We start from the raw sequence: 22,051 nt of genomic DNA, 5'->3' as shown, positions 1-22,051 counted from the left end.
TTAATATCATTGCTCCACAAAGGAGGCTGTTCAGGTTCATCAACCCTAATCTTGAAATCAAGCTCTGCTCACACCCCTCTCCCTCCCCCAAGTAGGTGGGGCAAACCCTCCTGGGGTTTGCAGACAGGAGGGTGTTCAGTTAAAGTGAAGGAGAGTTGGTGATCCAGAAGCTGTTGTATCATGAGTGCCTCTGCTCTGAGCTCCATCAGATTCCCAGGAAGCATCTATGAGTTCCTTCAAGTAGCCTCTGTGCTCAGCCTGCTCCTGCTGCTCTTCAAGACAGCCCAGCTCTACCTGCACAGGCAATGGCTACTCAGCAGTACTCAGCAGTTCCCATCCCCACCTTCTCACTGGCTCTTTGGACACAAGGTAGGAAGGAAAGAGATGGGTGGGTGGGAGAGCAGGGAAGATGAGGCGTTTAGAGAATAAGCATCAAGCTTACAAAACAGGGCTTGTTATAAAACAAGCACAGGTTCTTCATGGGACAGAAGGCTCAGGATGGAATACATCTCAGGCTGGGATCACTCCAGCAACAGGGACTCAACAGATCAAAAGAGCCTGGTCTTGCTATTGGCAGCTAAGAGCTGCTCATTTATGCAGATCTGTCATCTGTTTTAAGAGCCCCAGACTCAGGAGCTTGTGGTTGGTCCTACCCAAGCCTTTCCATTTCCAGGCTGAGCAACACCTACAGCCTCACCTGTTCTAAATAAGCTAGGCTTCTCAGAGGTTCCCTGCCCCCATTTCTCTACCATCTTCTTCCCCTGGCACAGAGCTCATCTGAGAACATGGCTACAAGTGTGGTAGAATCTGTCCTGTGTATGGTAACAACAGGCAGGAATCACAGGAGGTGCCTAGTGCCCTAAAGGGACTCACTTTCCTATTGGGTTAAAAGACTAACCCTATATGTTTACTTAGACTGAAAAAAAGTTGCCTCAGTAAATGATTTATAGGCTGAAATCCTGAGGGTCAAAAAAGTGGTTTTTCAGATGTGAGAGACCATTGCTAGAGATGCACTGTTATTCAAAGTCTGTTGATTTATGGGTCCTCCTCCTGCATAACCTGTAGTGTGTGCTCCATGTTGCTAAGTGCACTGTATACCTCAGGGCCCAACCAAGATCCTGACACAATTGTACAGTCTCCAGAAATGTAAGAAAAAAGCAGCCTAGGGGCTGGGGAGGGCTTAAAGTGTCACCTCTGAGGGGATGGAGACAGACCTAGGTCAAAGGTTGCAGAGAGGAGCACATGACAAGGGTTACACATTGACCACATTTTAAAGGAGATACGAGTATGTGGAATTTGAGCCATAGCTGAGGTTCTGGGGCCAGATTCTGGGAAATACAGCTTCACCTAACAGGACCACAGCATAAGGTCATATCAGTTCCTAGAAGAGGGCAAAGGTTTGGATGACACCATAGATAGGCCATCAAGCTCTGCTCCAGTCCTAGGTTCTGTTAAGTCATCTTCACTGTATCCCTGTGGTTGTTCTTCCCTTTATTTAGAACCAATAACTAAAACAAAAGAGTGTTCAAATCTTACTCTGGAGGTTTTGTTTGTTTGGTTTTTGTTTTGTTTTGTTACACAGTAATGTCTAGCAAGGTAGCCCAGGCTGACCTTGAACTCACTATGTAGCCTATATTGGCCTTGTACCAGCAGCGATCTTCAGGCTTCATCCCCCCAAGTGTGTGTTAGGATTACATATATAAATCACCACATGTGGCATGAAGTATTGTCAGTGATTCATTTTTCTACTGATATCAGATCTTAAAGGACCAGGACCTTCAAGATATTCTAACTAGGATTAAGAATTTCCCAAGTGCTTGTCCACAGTGGCTCTGGGGAAGCAAAGTGCGCATTCAAGTGTATGACCCTGACTACATGAAGCTGATTCTGGGGAGATCAGGTGAGAGTGAAACGCCCTCACCCACCATTGTGGATTTTCTATTCTGGGTTTATGCCTGAGTCCATGAAGTTACAGGAAGACGTGATGGTTCAGTTACTAATGCCAAAATAGTACTGTTCATTTTTTCCTAGCATATGCTCAGCAATATTTATTTAATACTTGTTTGTACTTACTACTGTAACCTTAAAAGAGTAGTATGAGTTCATTTCATTTACCTTTTTAGAACTAAATGGGGGTGATCAGTTATATAAAAGTAAATTTCATATGTATAGTTACTTGAGTTTGAAACTTCTAATGGTTTCTGTTCTGTATTATAGATAACCAAGCCACTGCAGTAAAACCAACCACAAGGCTTTTATTCTTCAGAGTGGAGGACATAATATAATCTATGTTGCTTGCTAATTTATCACTCTAAACCTGAGGATGACTAGCTCCTGGTGCAGGGAGGTTGTATTCCTAAGCCAAACTGTCAAGGTGGATAGAAGGGGATGGAAGACAATGGGAGCTAGCAGGAGACAAACTGTCAAGGGACAGTTATTAAGATTTCATCTCTCTCTCTGATCTTATCTGCAATCACCTTTGTTTCTAATTAATGCCTCCCCTTTTTTTTCAGACCCAAAAGCTAATGGTTCCTACAGATTTCTAGCTCCCTGGATTGGTATGTACAGCCATATAAGTGTCAATTGTGGTCACTCTCCACTTGAGTTTGTCAAGATTGTTACCTTGACTCACTGAGCAATGGGAACAATCTTCAAGATGTAATGTTGCATTTAACCTAGTTTCTCTTCTTACCAGACATTAACCTCCTCCGTGTGTGTCTGTGTCTCCTATTTACAAACATTCTCAGCCTGACATATATGTCCTTCCCTCACTATTTTGAATCTTTATCCTGTAGCTTTCATGGTCTCATCATATGTACCAGGCCAACTGGGGAAAACATGTTGTAAAATATTAGGCTTTTTCCATTTTTCTTTCTGTTTCTGCAAGATCTTCAATGTTTGACTCTCCAAACTACCCCCAGTCTTCAAATCCCATTGTTCATACACTAATTTCACACAGCCATCTCTGTACAGGGTATGGTTTGCTTATGCTGGATGGACAGACATGGTTTCAGCACCGACGAATGTTGACCCCAGCTTTCCACTATGACATTCTGAAGCCTTATACGGAAATCATGGCAGACTCTGTTCGTGTAATGCTGGTGAGTCTTGTGTGTGTGTGTCCCCTCTCTCTCTTTGTCTTTCACTCTGATGCCTACAACCCATTCACAACACAAACTCAGATTCTACTCTTAACAATAAAAACCATCAAACACAGTCACATGGAATAACAATCCATAATGTGAAATAGGTTCCACAAAAGTCAATGCCACAGAGAACTGTATGGGGTGGGAGGGAAATGGGGTAAGGGGAGAGGAGGGGGGAGGAGAGGAGAGGAGGGGAGAGGAAGGGAGGGGAGAGGAGAGGAGAGGAGAGGAGAGGAGAGGAGAGGAGAGGAGAGGAGAGGAGAGGAGAGGAGAGGAGAGGAGAGGAGAGGAGAGGAGAGGAGAGGAGAGGAGAGGAGAGGAGAGGAGAGGAGAGGAGAGGAGAGAATCATAGTGTATACATGGCCAAGTCTAACAGCATGCTTGATAAATGGTGAATCTTGCCAGACAACAATGCTAGCTGCTTCTCTCCTGATATGTCTTGGGTATGGCAGTTTCAGTGACCAGGGCTACTCCCCAAAATGTCACTCTGTTCTGGGTCTCAGAGCTTCTACATAATTGAAAGATACTCACAGTGAAATGCACAGCAGAGCCATATTCACACAGACAAATGTGATGTACCACCATACCTCTCATGACTCTAATTTCTGATTTTATAGTGTTCATTAAACTTTTGATGAATGAGAAAGAGTTAAAGATCAAAATTATACCCATTAGAAACACATGGGCAGGCCCATGGGCTTTCCTTTCATTAACTATTTTATTCTCATACTTGAGTTTCCATTAGTTCTTTCAAGTTTCATTCATCTACCAGAAATATGAAGAGTTCTCTTATGTACCTTTCATCAACTAAAAAGTTATAACTGATTTACAAAATTCAAAGTGAAGATATGTTTAATTTTAATTTTTCCCCTGAGAAATGGGTATGAGTTATTTATTCATGCTTAATTTTCTAAAAGATGTCTGTACTAGTCACTTCTTATTGATATGATTTTAGACCTGAGAAGAGGTGCCAAAGTGGAGAAAGCATGAGTTGTTGTATCATGATCCCAAATAGGAAGAGAGAAAGAGGAAGACCAACACTGCCTTGACTTTCTCTTTTTCCCTTTCTATTTAGTCTAGAACCCTGGCCCAGGAAGTTGTTGTGTTGCCATTTAAAGAAATTCTTACTCCCTAAGTTGATTCTACTAATGCCTACACAGAGACACTCAAAGGTGTGCCTCAGTCCTTTCTTTTCTTTCTTTTTTTTTGGTTGGGAGGGCTAAAGTGTATTTATTTATTATTATAATTTTATTATTTAAAGCAATGATTATTTGTTTTATCATCTGAAGAATTTATTCGAAATAGCAGCAGAGAAATTGTCTTCATGCTGCCACACACAGACACAAACACAGATATAGCACAATATCCAGATTTAGCCCAAGCACATTCCTTTTGAGGCTCATTTATATATCTCCCTATGCCATAGCATATCATTTAAATAATGGGTATTTTCAATGCTAATTCCTTTGTTGACTTTCTCAAAATGTTCTGCATATATCTTCAAGACTCCAATACATACAGCATATTTCTTTCCTTCTGACACATTTGTAACAATAGTATCTTCTGCAGCAGGGTAAAGCTTAGACCCAGATGTTAACCCTGGAAACATGATATTTGATCCACTAAGAACAAGTTTAGTGCCTCTTTTATTAATCCACTGTTGTGATAAGATAAAAGAATCTGAAATCATCCTAAGGTTGGATTTAAAAAAGTCCCTTCTCTTTGTCTAAAAGACAGTAGTAATTCTCCATTTACTGTAAAGATTTCTGTGTTTTCATAGTTTTTGAAAATGAACCAGGAAGGGGACAATGATAGGGGAGGGCCTGAAACATAAAGGAAATTGAATTAGGAAGAGTCCAGCACAATGAAAGACATCATTGACAGTTGGAGTTGTGTCATTCTTAAAGCAATCCTTAAATTTAAGTATGTTTTAATCATATTCTTCCCGTCCTCCAAGTCCTTTTAGATCCTCTCCCTGTCCCTAACTACTCATCTTCAAGTTATTTTTCAAAATCAAACAAAAACTTTTTATAACATCAAACCCCCAAACCAAGAAAACAAAATAACCCCCAAAGCCCCATCAAATTGTAACCAAGTAAAGGCATACACACACATACACCACACACACACACACACACACACACACACACACACACACACACAATGGAGCCTGTTATATGTTGGTCAAATATTTCTAACCATAAGACCTACCATGGAGTAGTTGATATACCCAGTGTCACTTGATTAGGGAAAACTATTTTCCCTCTCTCAGTAGTCAAAAATGACAGTTAAATGACAGTTGTTAACCTTTACTCTACTGTCTAGGATTTCATTCATTCATTCATCCAATTTTTTAAAAAATATAACAGAATAAAATAAGATAAAGCAAAAACTAGCTGCATATGTATCAGAAGATAACCTAGTCGGTCATCAGTGGAAAGAAAGGCCCATTGGTCTTGCAAACTTTATATGCCTCAGTACAGGGCCAAGAAGTGGGAGTGGGGAGAGGGGAGTTGGGGGAGAGGGGAGTGGGGAGTGGGGGGAGTGTTTGGGGGACTTTTGGGGTATCATTGGAAATGTAAATGAAGAAAATACCTAATTAAAAATTAATATAAAAAAGAAAAATAAAGAAATCAAGAAATCACAAAGGGAGACTACCCTGGATATAGAAAACCTAGAAAAGAGATCAGGAGTCATAGACACAAGCATCACCAAAAAACAAAAAACAAAAAACAAAACAAAACAAAACAAACAACCAAAAAAGATAAAGCAAAAACTATAACATGGAATGTGGACAAAACAAACCAACAGAAGAGAAAGTGCCCAAGAGAAAGCACAGGATCTATCTGTTCCCTTTAATCCTTTACTCTATATCTACCCTCTGTAGTTCTATGGGTTGTAGATTGATTATCATTGACTTCACAACTGATATACACACATAAGAAAATACATATGTTTGTCTTCTTGGTAGTTCCATCCATTTGCCTGAAAACTTCATGGTGTCATTATTTTAGTGGCTGAGTAATACTTCATTGTGTAAATGTACATTTTAATCATCCATTCTGTTGAAAGACATCTAGATTGTTTCCAAATTCTGGCTATTATGAATAGAGCAGCAATGAACATGGTTAAGCAAATGTCTCTGTGGAAGGATGAAGCATTCTTTGGGTATATGCCTAAGAGTGCAATATCTGGATCTTGAGGTAGATCAATTCCTATCTTCTTGAGGAACTATCACACTGCTTTCCATAGTGGCTTTACAAGTTTGTACTCCCACCAGCAATGGATGACTCTTCCCCTTATTCCACATCATTATCAGCATGAGTTGACACTTGTTTTTTGGTCTAAGACATTCTTTTTTTTATTAGATATTTTCTTTATTTGCATTTCAAATGTTATCCCCTTTCCTGGTCTCCCCTCCAAAAACCCCCTATCCTCTTCCCCTCCTCCTGATCACCAACCCACCCACTCCTGCTTCCCTCTCATGGCATGCCCCTACACTGGGGTATCAAGCCTTCTCAAGACCAAGGACCTCTCCTCCCACTGATGTCCAACAAGGCCATCCTCTGCTACATATACAGCTGGAGCCATGGGTCCTTCCATGTGTACATTTTGGGTGGTGGTTTTGTCCCAGGGAGCTCTGGGGGTGCTGGGTGGTTCATATTGTTGTTCCTCCTATGGGGCTGCAAGCTCCTTTAGCTCCTTTGGTCCTTTCTCCAGCTTCTCCTTTGGGAACCTTGTGCTCAGTCCAATGATTGCTGAGAGCATCCACCTCTGTATTTGTTAGGCACTGGCAGAGACTCTCAGGAGACAGCTATATCAGGCTCCTGTCAGCAAGCACTTGTGGGCATCTGCCATAGTGTCTGGGTTTGGTGACTGTATATGGGATGGATCCTTACAGGTATAAGATGGAATCTCAAAGTAGATTTGATTTGCATTTCTTTGATGGCTAAGGATGTTGGACATTTCTTTAAATGTTTCTCAGCCATTTGAGTTTTCTTTATTGAGATTTTTTTTCAGGTATGTACCCATTTTAATTGGGTTATTCACTTTTTGACACCTAGCTTCTTAAGTTCTTCGTATATTTTAAGTATTAGGTCTCTATTTGATGTATAGTTAGTAAGAATCTTTTCCCATTCTGTACACTACCATCTTATCCAAATGATGGTGTCCTTTGCCATGCAGCAGCTTCTCAGGTTCATGAGGTCTCATTTATTAATTGTTGATTTTAGTGCCTGTGCTAAGAGTGCTCTGATCAGAGAACCTTTTCCTGTGCCAATAAATTCAAGGCTATTTCCCATTTTCTATTCTATAAAATACAGTGTGATTGTTTTTATGTTGAGATCTTTGATACACTTGAAGTTGAGTTTTGTGTAAGGTGGTAAGTATGGATCTATTTGGATTCTTCTACATGTAGCCATCCAGTTTGTCCAGCACCATTTGTTGAAGGTGCTGTCTTTGTTCTGGTGTGTGTTTCTGGCATATATATAGGAAAAGTCAGGTGTTCGTAGGTATGTGGATCTCTGTTCATGTCTTTTTTTTCCTTTGATTTAAGTTTTATTGCATTATGGTGAGAAAAGATACATAATTTCAATTTATCTGGATTTGTTAACATTTAAATACTTTGAGTAAATAGACTTACATTACATTCTTCTTTCCTTTTTGTACCCCAACTCCTCCCAGAGAGCCCCCACTTCAAAACCTGCAATATCTTTCGTTTTTTATCAGTCTGTAAAATTTATAAAATATTGTATCAATAAAAATGAGTATTATAAAACTTGCTTGATATAAAGCAACAATCAATTGAACAGTTTTATGTAGATGTTTGTCTATAGCAATACTGAAAATACATATGTTTTATTCAATGTAAATTTCAAATAGCTCCAATTATATTAACTGTATATTTTAAAATAATATATCACTATTAGTTTTTTAATGAACATAGATAAAATCTTTTTGTTTATTGGTTTGTTTTGTTTTTAGTAGAGCTTAAAATCTTGGCTCTTACTGTGGTACAAACACAGAATAAGAACAGCTTTTGGACAACGGAGTTCATAGGCTATACTGGAATGTCTCTTACATCACCAAAGGATTTTACCTCCATAGTAGATAAGCTAAGAGTTGACAGCTCTGCTGCACCAAAGAATGAACTGTAGGCATGATTTTTGGACACAGATTTCCTGCTATGGTGAAAGATATTTGACTTAAGTGATTGTTGTTATTCTCAGCCCACAAGGAACAGGTTACATTCATTTCAGAAATAGTGTGTGTATTAAGATGGTCTATCCATGAAGTCATTCATCAATTGTTTCAATGAACAATGGTTCTGCTTGGAGGGTAGTACAGACATTAGGTGATGGTAAGGTTCTGTTTCATTGGCTGTGATGATTTTGAAAAGTATTCATCTCAGAATAAGAGTAGCTTATAAGGTCCTCTTCTTCAAAATTGATACAATAATTATAAACTTCAAGCAAAGCATTCTGTCTCATTCTTTGATGTTCTCTTACAAGTCCCCTCCCAAATTAATTGCCCACATTTCTATTGGCTGTATAAATAAATTTGAAATACATTAGCTGTCCTGAAAACCATAGTATAGTGTAAAAATATCAAATAAAAAATCCTACCAATAGAGAGGCTGAATAGGAGAAGCATGATTTCAAGACCATTATGTGGCACACAGCAAGACCCTGTCACGAACAAACAAGCAGAAAATGGATATGGATTGCACAATACTGGACATATTTCTCCCATTACCAAATTAGAGAGACCACTGGATGACAATCAACAAATTTCTAATTCCTCATATTTTTGAATTTCAATTGATTAGGATATGTTGGTAATATTAATTTTCATATTAAGGAAAAGTGATTGTTACTTCCTGATATTTTTCTTGTTAGAGGTGGAATTATGTTTGTGTGGGTTGGTTGAAAGATTACTTTCTTGCTTTTTCTAGGGTGTAGTTTCACTCCTTGTGTTGGTATTTTCTATCTCTTATTCTTTGTAGGGCTGGATTTGTGGAAAGATATTGTGTAAATTTGGTTTTGTCATGGAATATCTTGTTTTCTCAATATATAGTGATTGAGAGTTTTCTGGGTATAGTAGCCTGGGTTGGATTTTGTATTCTCTTAGGATCTGTATGACATCTGCCCAGGATCTTCTAGCTTTCATAATCTCTGGTAAGAAGTCTGGTATAAATTTGATAGGTCTGTCCTCATATGTTCCTTGACCTTTTTCCCTTGCTGCTTTTAAAATTCTTGCTTTGTTTAGTTCATTTGGTGTTTTGATTATTATGTGACAGGAGGAACTTCGGTTTTTGTTGAGTCTATTTAGAGTTCTGCAGACTTCTTGTATGTTCATGGGCATCATTTGCTTTAGGTTAGGGAAGTTTTCTTCTATAATTTTGTTGAAGATATTTACTGGCCCTTTAGTTGGGAATCTTCACTCTCTTCTATACCAATTATCCTTAGGTTTGGTCTTTTCATTCTGTCCTGGATTTTCTGGATGTTTTGGGTTTGGAGCTTTTTGCTTTTTGCATTTTCTTCTACTGTTGTGTCAATATTTTCTATGGTATCTTCTGCCCCGAGATTCTCTCTTCTGTCTCTTGTATTCTACTTGTGGTGCTTGCATCTATGACTCCTGATCTCTTTCCTACGTTTTCTAACTCCAGAGTTGTCTCCCTTTGTGATTTCTTTATTGTTTTTAGTTCCATTTTTAGATCCTGGATGGTTTTGTTACTTTCCTTCCCCTTTTGGATTGTGTTTTACTGTAACTCTTTAAGACATTTGTATGTTTCCTCTTTAAGGGCTTCTAGCTGTTTACCCGTGTTACTCCCAGTGTTTGGGACAGATGTTGTGTCCTCCTCACCTCCTTAACTCTTATCCTGGGTATGTTGGAGCTCCTGGGAGTGGAGCTGTCTCTGAGTGTTGTGGGGCTGGCTCTTATATTCATGTCTTCAATTTTATTTCTTTTATCAATGTTCCTGTTTTTGTGCCAGTATCATGCTTGGTATTTTGAACTACAGTCCTTATATTATTCATAGTTGGTTTAGCTATCCGTGTCTTGTGTGTGTAGGTGTGTGTGTGTGTGTGTGTGTGTGTGAGAGAGAGAGAGAGAGAGAGAGAGAGAGAGAGAGAGAGAGAGAGAGAGATGATTTTTGTATATGTGTATGTTTTCATATAAAGCTGAGAATTGTCTTTAGTATCAGTGAAGTATTGAAGTTTTGACAGGGATCGCATTGCCTCTGTAGATAGGTTTTGGTAGAATGTCCACTTCTACTACTTTAATCCTACTGAACAATGAGCATGAGACACCTTCCACCCCCTGATAGCTTCTTCAATTTCTTTCTTCAGTGATTTAAAGTTTGTATCATACAAGTCCTTCTGGATTAGAGATACTTAAAGATATTTTTTATTGTTATTTGAGGCTACAGTAAAAGGTGTTGTTTCCAAGATTTCTTCCTTAGACTGTCTGTCTCTTGTATTTAGCAGGGTTACTGATTTTTGTGAGTTGGTTTTGTATCCTGCTACTTTATCGAAAGTGTTTATTGTCTGTAGGAGTTTCCTGGTGGAAATTTTTGAGTCACTTATAAATACTATCATATCATCTTTAAATAAAGATGTTTTGACTTCTTCCCTTCCTATTTGTATCTCCTTGATACACTTTAGTTCTGTTATTGCTCTAGCAAAGACTTCAAGTACTATATTAAATAGGTATGAAGAGAGTAGACAACATAAACTTGTTCCTAATTTTAATGGAATTGCTTTGAGTTTTTCTCCACTTAAGTTGATGTTGTCTATGGGCTTGCTGTAAACTGCCTATATTGTGTTGAGCTATGTCCCTTGTATATCCCTAATCTCTTCAGGACATTTATTATGAAATGATGTTGAATTTTGTCAATGACCTTTTCTGAATCTAATGAGATGATTACATGGGTTTTGCCTTTTAGTCTGTTTACATTATGGATTTTATTGACAGATTTTCATATGCTAAACCATCCCTACCTCTCTGGGATAAAGCCTACTTGATCATTGTGAAATCTTTTTTTTTTTTTTGTATGTGCTTGGATTCAGTCAAAAGTATTTTATTGAGTTTTTTTTTTTTTTCATCTATAAGGGAAATTGGTCTATAATTCCAGTTCCTTCTTGGGTCATTATGTGATTTAGGTATCAGGGTAAATAATTGTGGCCTCATAAAATGAACTCAGCAAAGTTCCTTCTGTTTCTGTTTTGTGGTATGATTTCAGGAATATTGGCATTAACTCTTCTTTGAAAGTCTGGTAGAATTCTGTGCTAAATCTAGCCCTGGGAATTTGTTTGTTTGCTTTTTTTTTTTTGAGGTAGGGAGACTTGTACTGACTTATATTTCAGTAAGGGTTGTATTTCTATTTAAATTGCTTATCTGGCTTTGATTTAACTTTGGTAAATAGTAAGTACTGAGACAGATATCCATTTCTTTTAAATTTTCCAATCGAGTGAAGCACAGGTGTTTTTTGTTTATTTCTTAAAAAGTATTTTCATATGAATATCTGGGGCCTCCTTGAAATCTGTTGCTATGTCTACTTTTTCATTTCTATTTTCATTCGTTTGCATCCTCTCTCTCTCTCTCTCTCTCTCTCTCTCTCTCTCTCTCTCTCTCTCTCTCTTTCGGCCGTCTTAGTTAATTTGGATAAGGGTTTGTCAATCTTATTGATTTTCTAAAAGAACCAACTCTTTTTTTTCCTGATCCTCTGTATGTTTTTGTTTGTTTCTACTTTATTTTTTTCAGCTCTGAGTTTATTTCTTACTGCCTACTGCTTTGGGTGTCATTTCTTCTTTTTGTCCTAAATTTTTCTGATGTGTTGTTAAGTTGCTAGTATGGAATCTTAATAATTTTTTATTGTAACCTTACCCACGTAGCACTGCTTTATTGTGTTCCATACATTTGGGTCTATTGTGTGTTCATTTTCATTCAACTCTATAAAGACTTTGATTTCTTTCTTAATTTCTGTCTTGACCTATTTTTTTGTCATTCAGTGGGTTATTCAGCTTCTATGAGTTTGTAAATTTTCTGTGTTTCTATTGTTGGTGATATACAGTTTAGCCTATGGTGATCAGATAGGATGCAGGGTATTATTTAAATTTTCTTGCATCTTTTGGGACTTGTTTTGTATCCAAATGTATGACCAGTTTTGAAGAAAGTTTGATGAGGTGTTAAGAAGAAAGTCATTCTTTTGGTTTTAGGCAAAATGTTCTGTAAATATGTGGGGTCCATTTGGTTTATAACGTCAGTGCCAGCATTTCTCTGTTTAGTTTTTGTGTGGAAGATTGGTGAGGGTAGGGTATTAAAGTCTCCCACTATCAATGTGGTAGTATCAATATGTGATTTAAGCTGTAGTAATTTTTTTTTATACACATGAGTGCTCTTGTGTTTGGGGCATAGATGTTAAGAATTATAATGTCATCTTTGTGGATTTTTTTCCTTTGATGAGTACATAGTGTCCTTCCCTAGCTCTTCTAATAACTTTTTATTTGACATTTATTTTGGCAGACCACACCACCTTGTTTCTTAGGTGCATTGGCTTGAAATAACTTTTTTCCCAGCCATTTACCCTGACGTGTTGTTACTATTTGTTTCTTGGATACAGTAGAAGTATGGATCCTGTTTCCACATCCACTCTTTTAGTCCTTTTATTGAGGAATTCAGATAGTTGATGTTGAGAAATATCAATGACCAGTGATATTTGAATCTTGTCATTTTGGTTTTGTTGCTGGTGGTGGTGGTGGTGGTAGTGTGTGTGTGTTTGAAATAGAGAGAGGTGGGGAAGGAGAGAGAGAGAGAGAGAGAGAGAGAGAGAGAGAGAGAGAGAGAGAGAGAGAGAGAGAGAGAGAGAGAGAGCATGTTTCCCCTTTATTACTTTGTTGGTTTGAGATCATTTATTCCCTGTGTTTTCTTTGATGTAGTTAACCTCTTAGTTTGGAGTTTACTTTCTAGCATCTTCTCTAGGACTAGATTTGTAGAAGGATACTGATTTAAATTTGTTTTTACCATGGAATATCCTATTTTTTTCCATCTGTAGTTATTGAAAATTTTGCTGGGTATAGTAGTCTGAGCTGACATTTATGGTCTTTTATAGTCTGCAGGACATTTATTCAGGCCCTTCTGGCTTTTGGAGTTTTCATTGAGAAGTCAATCCTCTTGCAGCTGTTAATATTTTTCTTTTGTTCTGTACATTCAGTGTTTTGATTATTGTGCTGAGGGAACTTTCTTTTCTGGTTCAGTGTATTTGGGGTTCTGTATGCTTTTTATACTTTGATAGACATCTCCATTTTTGGTTAGGGAAATTTTCTTCTATGATTTTGTTGAAAATATTGTCTGACTTTGACCTGAGCTTTTTCTCCTTCCTCTGTTCCTATTATTCTTAGATTTGGTCTTTTTGTGGTATCATAGATTCCTTGGATGTTTTGTGCCAGGAATTTTTTTAGATTTAACATTTTCTGTGACTGATGTATTAATTCAATCTATGTATCTTCAGTGTCTGAGATTCTCTTTTCCATTTCATGTATTCTGTTGGTGATTCTTGCCTCTCTGTTACCTGTTGGAGTTCCTAAATTTTCTATTTACAGATTTCCCTCAATTTTCTTTATTGATTCTATTTTCACTTTCAGGACTTGAGTGGTTTTGTTCATTTTCTTCCACTTATTGCTGTGCTTTCATAGATTTATTTAAGGAGTTTATTTGTTTCCTCTTTAAGGACCTCTATTGAATTCATAAAGGGTGTTTTAAGGTCTTTCACTTGAACTTTAACTATATTGGAATACTCAGGACCAGCTGTGGCAGTGTTTCAGGACATATTGTCCTGGCTGTTATTGTTTGTGGTTTTATGCTAGCAGGTAGAAATCTGAGATTGAAAGATTATAATTCTAGGTGATGATAACTGATCTTGTCTTTGTTGAATAGGTTCCTCAGTTTCTGTTTCCTCTCTGGTTTTTAGGAGAAAGTTGGGGCTGTGTTTTGCCTGTTAGAAAGTCTTTTGAGGTCCTGATAGGTATGGGCACTGGGGGTTGCAGGAAAAATGTGTTTCTGAGTATTGGGACCTGAGACTTAGAAATAGAGATGGGCTTGAAGAGCTTTACAAGATGGAGGAAAGCAGGGTGTTCCATCAGGATGTGAGCAGAAAGGGACCGGCAACAGCAGAATTCTGAAAGAAGCGCAGCATGAGACTAGGCGATTGGACTTAGAGGAAAATGAGGAAGTGAAGATCTGCAGAGGAAAGTAAACATATGCAATTAGCCTACCTACTTCCCTGATCAGAACATCCTGTGTTCACAGGGAGTCCCTCTGGAGTTTCTTAATTTAACTAAGTTGACAATGAAAATCAGCCTTCACAACATCTGATATGGGGAGTCATAAAATCATATCTAGAGATGAAGGAAATGAGTCTGTTCTAGTTAGCACTAGCCTTCTGGGAGACTTGGATTCAGTTCTCTACTTCTATTACAGGATAAATGGGAACAGATTGTTGGCCAGGATTCCACCCTGGAGATCTTTCAACACATCACCTTGATGACCTTGGACACCATCATGAAGTGTGCCTTCAGCCATGAGGGCAGTGTCCAGTTGGACAGGTCAGGAATATCCCTGAACTATAGACTCTTTGGTCTTGCAAACTGATGTGGCCTCACTTGAGAAGTAGATGGAACAGCTTAGATACTACTGTCCACAAACACAAGATTCTCTATTCTGTCGCTGATATACTGCAGATTTCCACATAGATGTAAGCCTGAATACGAAGCCATCTTCTAAAGACATGGTGGTTGCAGGAGTTTAAAGAAAGAAACAACATACATCCTAGAATCATCTCTGTCCAAATTAAGGAAATTACCACTCTGTCTGTGGGTCATATCACCTCATCACTGTACTGTTCCTTTGTATTCACAGAAAATACAAGTCCTATATCCAGGCAGTTGAGGACCTGAACAATCTCGTTTTTCTCCGTGTGCAAAACATCTTTCACCAGAATGACATAATCTACAGAGTGTCCTCTAATGGCTGCTGGGCCAACAGTGCCTGCCAACTTGCCCATGATCACACAGGTTCTGTCTGTTTCTTTTCTCTCCCCTCTTTTACCAAGGTCAACCTAAAGAGGCTAACCATAATTCTGAGGCAGAGCCAAGTCCTTTGGTCCTCTGAAGGATGTAAAATGAATTCATGTTGGGTACTTTCCTGGTACAAAAAAGCTAAGATGTAGGATACTGGATGATGTGTAGTAGATACCTGGACCATCACATTGGTGATATTAAATGAAATCACCCCAGCAGGATCCAAAATGAACTTCTCCAGTTGTTATCTCTAGGGGCAGCCTGATCTCTATCAGGTATGCTGGCTTCTCACATCTTACCCAGCTATCTTACCTTGATTATATACATCCTGGCCTCTAGTAGGAGTAGAGGTTGGGAAAGAGGGTATATGGGCCTCGTAGGAGTTGTGCTTTCATCTTTGCCTGGTAAGTATTATCCTTTGACAGACCAAGTGATCAAATCAAGGAGGAGTCAACTTCAGGATAAGGAAGAGTTTGAAAAGGTTAAGAAGAAAAGACGATTGGATTTCCTGGACATCCTCCTGTTTGCCAGAGTGAGTGTATGAAACCAGATGAGAGACTTGAGGCTTGACTTAGAATCAGAGCATAAGAAACAAACATTACTCTCTCATCTGTGGTCTTATCCAGATGGAAAATGGAAGAAGCTTATCTGATAAGGACCTTCGTGCTGAAGTGGATACTTTCATGTTTGAGGGCCATGACACCACAGCTAGTGGTATCTCCTGGATCTTCTATGCTTTGGCCACAAATCCTGAACATCAAGAGAGATGCAGGAAGGAGATCCAAAGTCTCCTAGGAGATGGGGCTTCTATCACCTGGTGAGTGGGTGCTCAAGATAGATGAGATTTCTGTCTTCTGGTAATGGGAAGCTCCTGGCTGTCCCAGCTCTGTGTGACTTTTGGATGGGCCTCATTTCAGGAACGACCTGGACAAGATGTCCTATACTACCATGTGCATCAAGGAGGCCCTGAGGATCTACCCACCTGTACCAAGTGTGAGCAGAGAGCTCAGCTCACCTGTCACCTTTCCGGATGGACGTTCTTTACCCAAAGGTATGAACTCCCAAGAACAATTCAGCAGGGATAAAGAAGAATGGGAATGCTATGGTTCTGCAGTTTTGAACTAGTGAAATCTCTTATAGATTTTCCATGCCTTATCAGTAGTGATGAAAGGATTTTTACTTTAAGTTAGAATGTAGTGTATGAAGTGCTTTGCATACAGTTAGACTTCAGAAAAAAATTCAGAAAAATGCCAACCTCTATATTGAACTTCAGACTTTAGGCATTAGTTGCTAAATTATTACATGACATAAAAGAGATCTAGGTAAGTGTTAGGAAGATATGTTTCTTTCTATGGATGAAGGGAAATGAGGAAGTTTAGGGGCTTCCATGTCATGGATGAAACATTCCACTATCTGAGGATCCCTCAAATTGATGGGCAAGTTCAGCTGACAACGATATCTTAGTTACAGATCATGGTAGGAAAATATTCACATAATCATCATTGGGCATGATTTCCTCTTGTGCCACAGTGAAGCAGTGTGGAGAAGAAAAGATAATAAGTCTTGCTGAGGCTCCAGAATCTCATATAAAAATGGGTATACATACAATAATTGCTTTTGGAAGCTGCCTGTGAATGTTGAATGTGGCCTACTTCATGAGAGATATTTCATGAAAAAGAGAGTTATTATTTCACTTAATATAATAGTGATTCTCAAATGCTTTCTTGTTCTCACACCTAGATTCATGATTTTAAGCAAGTAACACACACTCAGTGCTTCACCAAGCCCACTCTACTTTTCTGTGATTAACATGATGACTCCAGCATGCAGACCATTTGTGTGTGCATATTCTCTGAAGAATATGGGAACTAGTGCCCTACCCATTGGCTAACCAGTCATGCTTTGTACCACTCACCCCACAGGTATAAATGTCATGCTCTCCTTTTATGGCCTTCATCACAACCCAACTGTGTGGCCAAATCCAGAGGTAAAATGGGTGATGGGAGAAGGTCAGGGGAAGATATCTCAGGACCAACACTTCCTCCCACTCTCACTCCTGGACATTTTGTCCCTTCATGAGTTGGAAGCAGGAGTTTGACTCCTACCTTCCCTGAATCTGGTATTCACACTGCAGGTGTTTGATCCTTCTCGATTTGCACCAGGGTCTTCCCGACACAGCCACTCATTCCTACCCTTCTCAGGAGGAGCAAGGTGAGTGTAATGAATGGAGAAAAGAGTCGTCTCTGGGTACATATCTAGTATCTCTGATTCCGTAGTTCCTATGTGACATCTTCATGTGTTTGTAAGTGGGAGGCATTTTCTGTGTCCCCCTCCAAAGGGTTGGTATTTAAGGGTGTAACTGGGCGGGGGGGGAGGGGTTGGCAGACAACTCTTCCCCAAGGCCAGATAAGTTTGTGTCAGTGTGTGTTTCCAATTCCAGTATATGTTGACATTTTCATTCATTTGTAGAATATGAATCTTCATACTTAGGTTTTCTCATTTAAACTGGCTCTTAGGCATTTGTTCCCCTCATCTGTTAGATATCTTAAATGATTGATGGATGTCTCCATCACTCTCAACCCTTCCTACCACTTCTGTTTAATTCATTAATCAGTCACAACAATGAATATAAAAATATTTTTGTGTTGTTATAATTGTGTTGAAGTCACGTATGGAAAATTGAGAGCTCTCTGTGGTAGGGTAGACACCAATGAGTCTTCTTCTATATAGTTTTTATTTCTAGTCCAACAAAATTGCTACTGCATATTAAGATGTCTAGTTTCCCAAAGAACAAAATTAGGAGAGATGTTTACACTTCAGAGCTGTGATCCACTTACCAGTTTTGAAAAATGGGGAGAGTACATTAGACATGACCTATCTATAATATGTACTATTTGTACACTAACAAACATTCCTGAAATGGCTGTTGAGCAAGAACATTACAGTGCAGAGAGCTGTTATGAAATGTGTAAAGGCTGGAGGACTCTGTCATCTTGTGGAATGTGAATTGCCACAGAAGTAATGAAGAAAAAGAAGGCTTTCTTTGTCCACAGTTCTGTGACATTCTACCATGCCTAATCAATTATCACAGAACAGGCTGTAAGCTTATTGTTTATCAAAGATAAGTTTACTACTGGTGAACACTCCACTTAGGGCTCAGTTAAAAATCATGATGAAATCATTGACAAATGAAAGAGAATCAGGTAGTTCAATTGCCATAAAAAATTTTACTTTTTGTGTACAATAATTCATTTTTTAAAATTAGTAAAATCCAAACATTAGTAAAATCCAAAGTATTTACTGAGTTCTTTTTTCTCTGGCCCAAGGCCTGTGCTGTGACAAAAGTGCAGAAAGCTGGTCGACAGAATCAGCCACACCTGTATGAAACAGACATCTTTCTCCTTTGATATTTTCCATTACTCACTAGGGAGTTAGTAGAATGATCAACATTCCTGTCACTGTCCTAAGCCTGGACTGAGCTGTGGCCTCCAATGAAGCACACCAATAGCATACCTGGGCAGAAGGATGAGGACTAGCCGCTCATTATTCTGAGCCTTGAGTATGAGGAGGGAGAGACAGAAATAGAGAGAGAGGCAGAGAGGGAGAGAGACAGAGGCAGGGGTGGAGAGTTTCTCCTTGGCCTCAACATTTGCTGAAATAAATAGGGGCTGGAAAGGTAGAAGGTGAGGAGGCAATAACTTATAGGGGGTGTGGCTGCAGCTGAGCCATCTAGACACTATCCTATGAGTTTGGAACAATAGGAGGGTCAATATGAAGAGAGGGAATTGGGGAGACATACAGGACATTCCTGGAATAGAATTAAAGGCCTATGGGTGCTCATGGACTGAGCATGAACTGGTCTCTCGCCACTGAGTGGGAGGCAGAGAAGCAGGAGCTTGAGGATTTCCAACCTGGTATATTTTCCAGGAACCTCTCCATAAGTATATGACTCCTATGTTAGAACCATATTTACTTTGCCCCAAAGACAATGATTGCTAAGAGTGTGATCCATTCATCTCCATGTTGCCCTGACCAGAAAAATCCCCACTGGTGGATCAGAAACTCTTACTATGGAGAGTCAACTAGCCAAAGACTGATACTAAAAGGGCTGGTCTAATTGACTGATTCCTCGTCTCTCAAAGCAGGATTAGAGCCAGTTTCAGAAAAGAGGGGTATTTGTAAAGGATTAAGACAGCAAGAAAGGACAAGAATGACAGGAGCCTAGCATAACTATCCTCTGAGAGATTCCACCCAGCAGCTTGCTAAAACAGATGCAGAGACTCACAATCAAACATTGGATGGAGCTTGACTGAGGGCTCCAAAGGGCATAGGAACTCCACAGGAAGATCAGCAGAGTCAACTAAGCTAGACCCTTGGGGGCTCTCAGAAACTGAACCACCAACCAAAGAGCATACACAGGCTGGAATAAGAAATGCACATGCACACACACACACACACACACACACACACACACACACACACACACAAGGCAGATGTGCAGCTTTGTCTTCATGTGGGTCCCGCAACAAATGAGCAGGTGTTATTCCTAAAGCTGTTGTCTGTCTGTGAATTATGTTCCCCTCATTGGGCAGCCTGGCCTGGCCTCAGTGGAAGAGGATATGCTTAATCCTACAGATACTTGATGTGCCAGAGTGGGGGGGGGATACTAGAAGGGGGAGCTCAAACCTCTCAGAGAAGGGGAAGTGGGGTGGAGAAAGGGACTGTGTGAGGAGGAACAGGGATGGTGGCAGTGTATTTGGTGGTTATATGCAAGAATTTGGAGAGAGGATAGGAAATGGAGAAAGGTTGTAATTATATTATAATCCCCAAAATAAAAAATACAAAGAAAAAAACCAAGACATCAAGAATTAAGGCCCAAGGTAGAGGTATACATGTGTGACTTGTAAGGCAAGGGGTTTAGGCTGAGTCCTATGAAAGAGTGCCCTAGATGTCCAGCTCTATGCTAGAGCACAGAGGACAATGGCTACACAGCTCACAATAAAACCCGAGGCCTCTAATTTCATTGTACCTTTCTGACCCAGGAACTGCATTGGGAAACAGTTTGCAATGAATGAGCTGAAGGTAGCTGTGGCCCTGACCCTGCTCCGCTTTGAGCTGCTGCCAGATCCCACCAGAGTCCCAATCCCCATACCAAGAATTGTGTTGAAGTCCAAGAATGGGATCCATTTGCATCTCAAAAAGCTCCAATAATCTTCACAGGACAAGAGAGCTCAAATGGCATGCTGCCTGCCATTCTGTCTTTCTGTCACTCACTCTTTTCCCCAGTCCTTCTGCTCACATCTCATTCTTTCTTCTCACCTTGTTCACCTCCACCCACCTTCTGCTGGGCTTCCAGTCTCCTTGCCTGTCAGTCTTTCTCAACTTCTTCTGATATCCCTACTTGCTTTTCTCTCTACCTGTCCCTAACCTGACTGCATGTTTGACCTTTGACCTTAATGATCTCCCTAACTTGCACCCTGCCTTTCTCTTCTGTGTATTTCCTTCTCTTCTACTGCTTGTCTATCCTTAAATTGGGCTTTATTCTGATGTCATAATTAATTAAAAGATAAGTGTGTGCTCCTATGACTCTAGATATCAAGTGTTTTTCATGATTTCACTGGAATGAAGCTGAGGTCATTGCAGTGCCATCACTCCTTGGTTATTGCTGTGCTTCTTTTTACCTTTCCATCACCTGTAGCTGCATTCCTTGCTTTCAAGAGCCCTACTAAGTGTTAAGATCTGTGAGACAACCATCTCACCAGCAAGAACGATGCCACAATAGGATGCTTCTGCACACGTTTATTGGGAGAGCATTGACTGTGTAGGTGAAAAACTCCGAGCCCTGGGCCTCTCACTCTTATATACTATCAGTTCCCATCCACTCACAGCAGGCCACATCACCTCACCAGGTACGCAGCTTCAGCTAATCAGGGCAGCAGGGGCATATCTCCACCAAAATGGCTTCGCCAGTAACCTGGTACACCTGTGCAGCTCTCACGATGTTTGTGGCTTATATGAGGAAGTCAGGTGCAAGTCATACGACTTAGCTGCAGTCCTTGGCACCTTTGGGACTGCCGCCACACCCGCTCCCCACAATGATCTAACACCATTGTTAAGTATCTCTTCTTCTGTCTCCAGATCATTTCTCCATCTTTCCAATGTGTATGCTTGTTTTGTGCCTAAAGGGGTAATTCTGGTCCTGTTCTTAGTTCTATCAAGATTAGGACATGCATATCTAAAAGAGCCAATTTTCAACCAACCTAACACAGACCTTCCCTGACTGTCACCTCATCTATCCATATAAATCTCCCCTTCAAATTCTCCAACTATCAGCTTACATTTTAAGAGTCTTGCCATCTTCCCCACAATAAATTTCATAATGTGGCATGTTGTTCCTATACTCTTTGTATAGAGAGAGACTAATGGGATAAGAGACTTTAGGAGGCTAGAAATGACTATGCTCTTTAGTATTATGGATCCCCTCTAGTCTGGCAATAAGGATTCCACATGTTCCACTAGGCTTTACCCATGTGACGTTTGATAACTACACTCATACAACTGTAAGATTCGTATGTAAGTGACCTTAGACAACATGGTCTTGTTTGAGAGGTCAGAGAAAGAAACACACTTCCTATGAAAAAATAATCAAGAAATGAGGAACTAAAGTAGAGTAGAGGGAACTTGGCAGCCAGTCTTTCAACCCCCAGAGAAAGCTCCACTCCCAGGTGCTCTAGCACACCCAGGATCTTAGGATCAGGGGTGAGGAGGACACAACACCTGTTCCAACATCACTGGGAGTAACTGGAACCAGCATGATCCAGGGACACA

At 39.7% G+C, this 22,051-nt stretch overlaps 1 protein-coding gene and 1 pseudogene across 1 annotated transcript; one reads left to right on the top strand and one right to left on the bottom strand.

Annotated features, from left to right (window-relative positions):
• The first annotated feature begins 132 nt into the window (after positions 1-132).
• On the top strand, positions 133-20,806 carry LOC110293094 (cytochrome P450 4A12B). The gene is made up of 12 exons (XM_021160867.3): positions 133-369; positions 1,759-1,900; positions 2,514-2,558; positions 2,974-3,101; positions 14,625-14,749; positions 15,063-15,217; positions 15,649-15,755; positions 15,850-16,040; positions 16,141-16,274; positions 17,146-17,210; positions 17,358-17,434; positions 20,266-20,806. Exons 1-12 carry the CDS (start codon positions 181-183, stop codon positions 20,432-20,434), a joined length of 1,527 nt encoding a protein of 508 aa, XP_021016526.1. The 5' UTR covers positions 133-180; the 3' UTR covers positions 20,435-20,806.
• On the bottom strand, positions 4,546-6,144 carry LOC115030857 (malignant T-cell-amplified sequence 1 pseudogene; annotated as a pseudogene).
• Positions 20,807-22,051: the final 1,245 nt, after the last annotated feature.

Source organism: Mus caroli, unplaced genomic scaffold, assembly GCF_978045245.1.
Source record: "Mus caroli unplaced genomic scaffold, Mus_caroli_1 scaffold_6, whole genome shotgun sequence".
In the NCBI taxonomy this organism is placed as follows: domain Eukaryota; kingdom Metazoa; phylum Chordata; class Mammalia; order Rodentia; family Muridae; genus Mus; species Mus caroli.
The sequence above is the reverse complement of the archived record's forward strand: the minus strand, read 5'-3'. Positions and strand labels throughout refer to the sequence as shown.

Bases quoted from the DNA above. Each gene is read 5' to 3' on its own strand.
- LOC110293094 (XM_021160867.3), top strand. From the start codon at position 181: ATGAGTGCCTCTGCTCTGAGCTCCATCAGATTCCCAGGAAGCATCTAT. The intron at 370-1,758 runs GTAGGAAGGAAA...TACTGATATCAG, and splicing joins ACTGGCTCTTTGGACACAAG to ATCTTAAAGGACCAGGACCT. The intron at 16,041-16,140 runs GTGAGTGGGTGC...GCCTCATTTCAG, and splicing joins GATGGGGCTTCTATCACCTG to GAACGACCTGGACAAGATGT.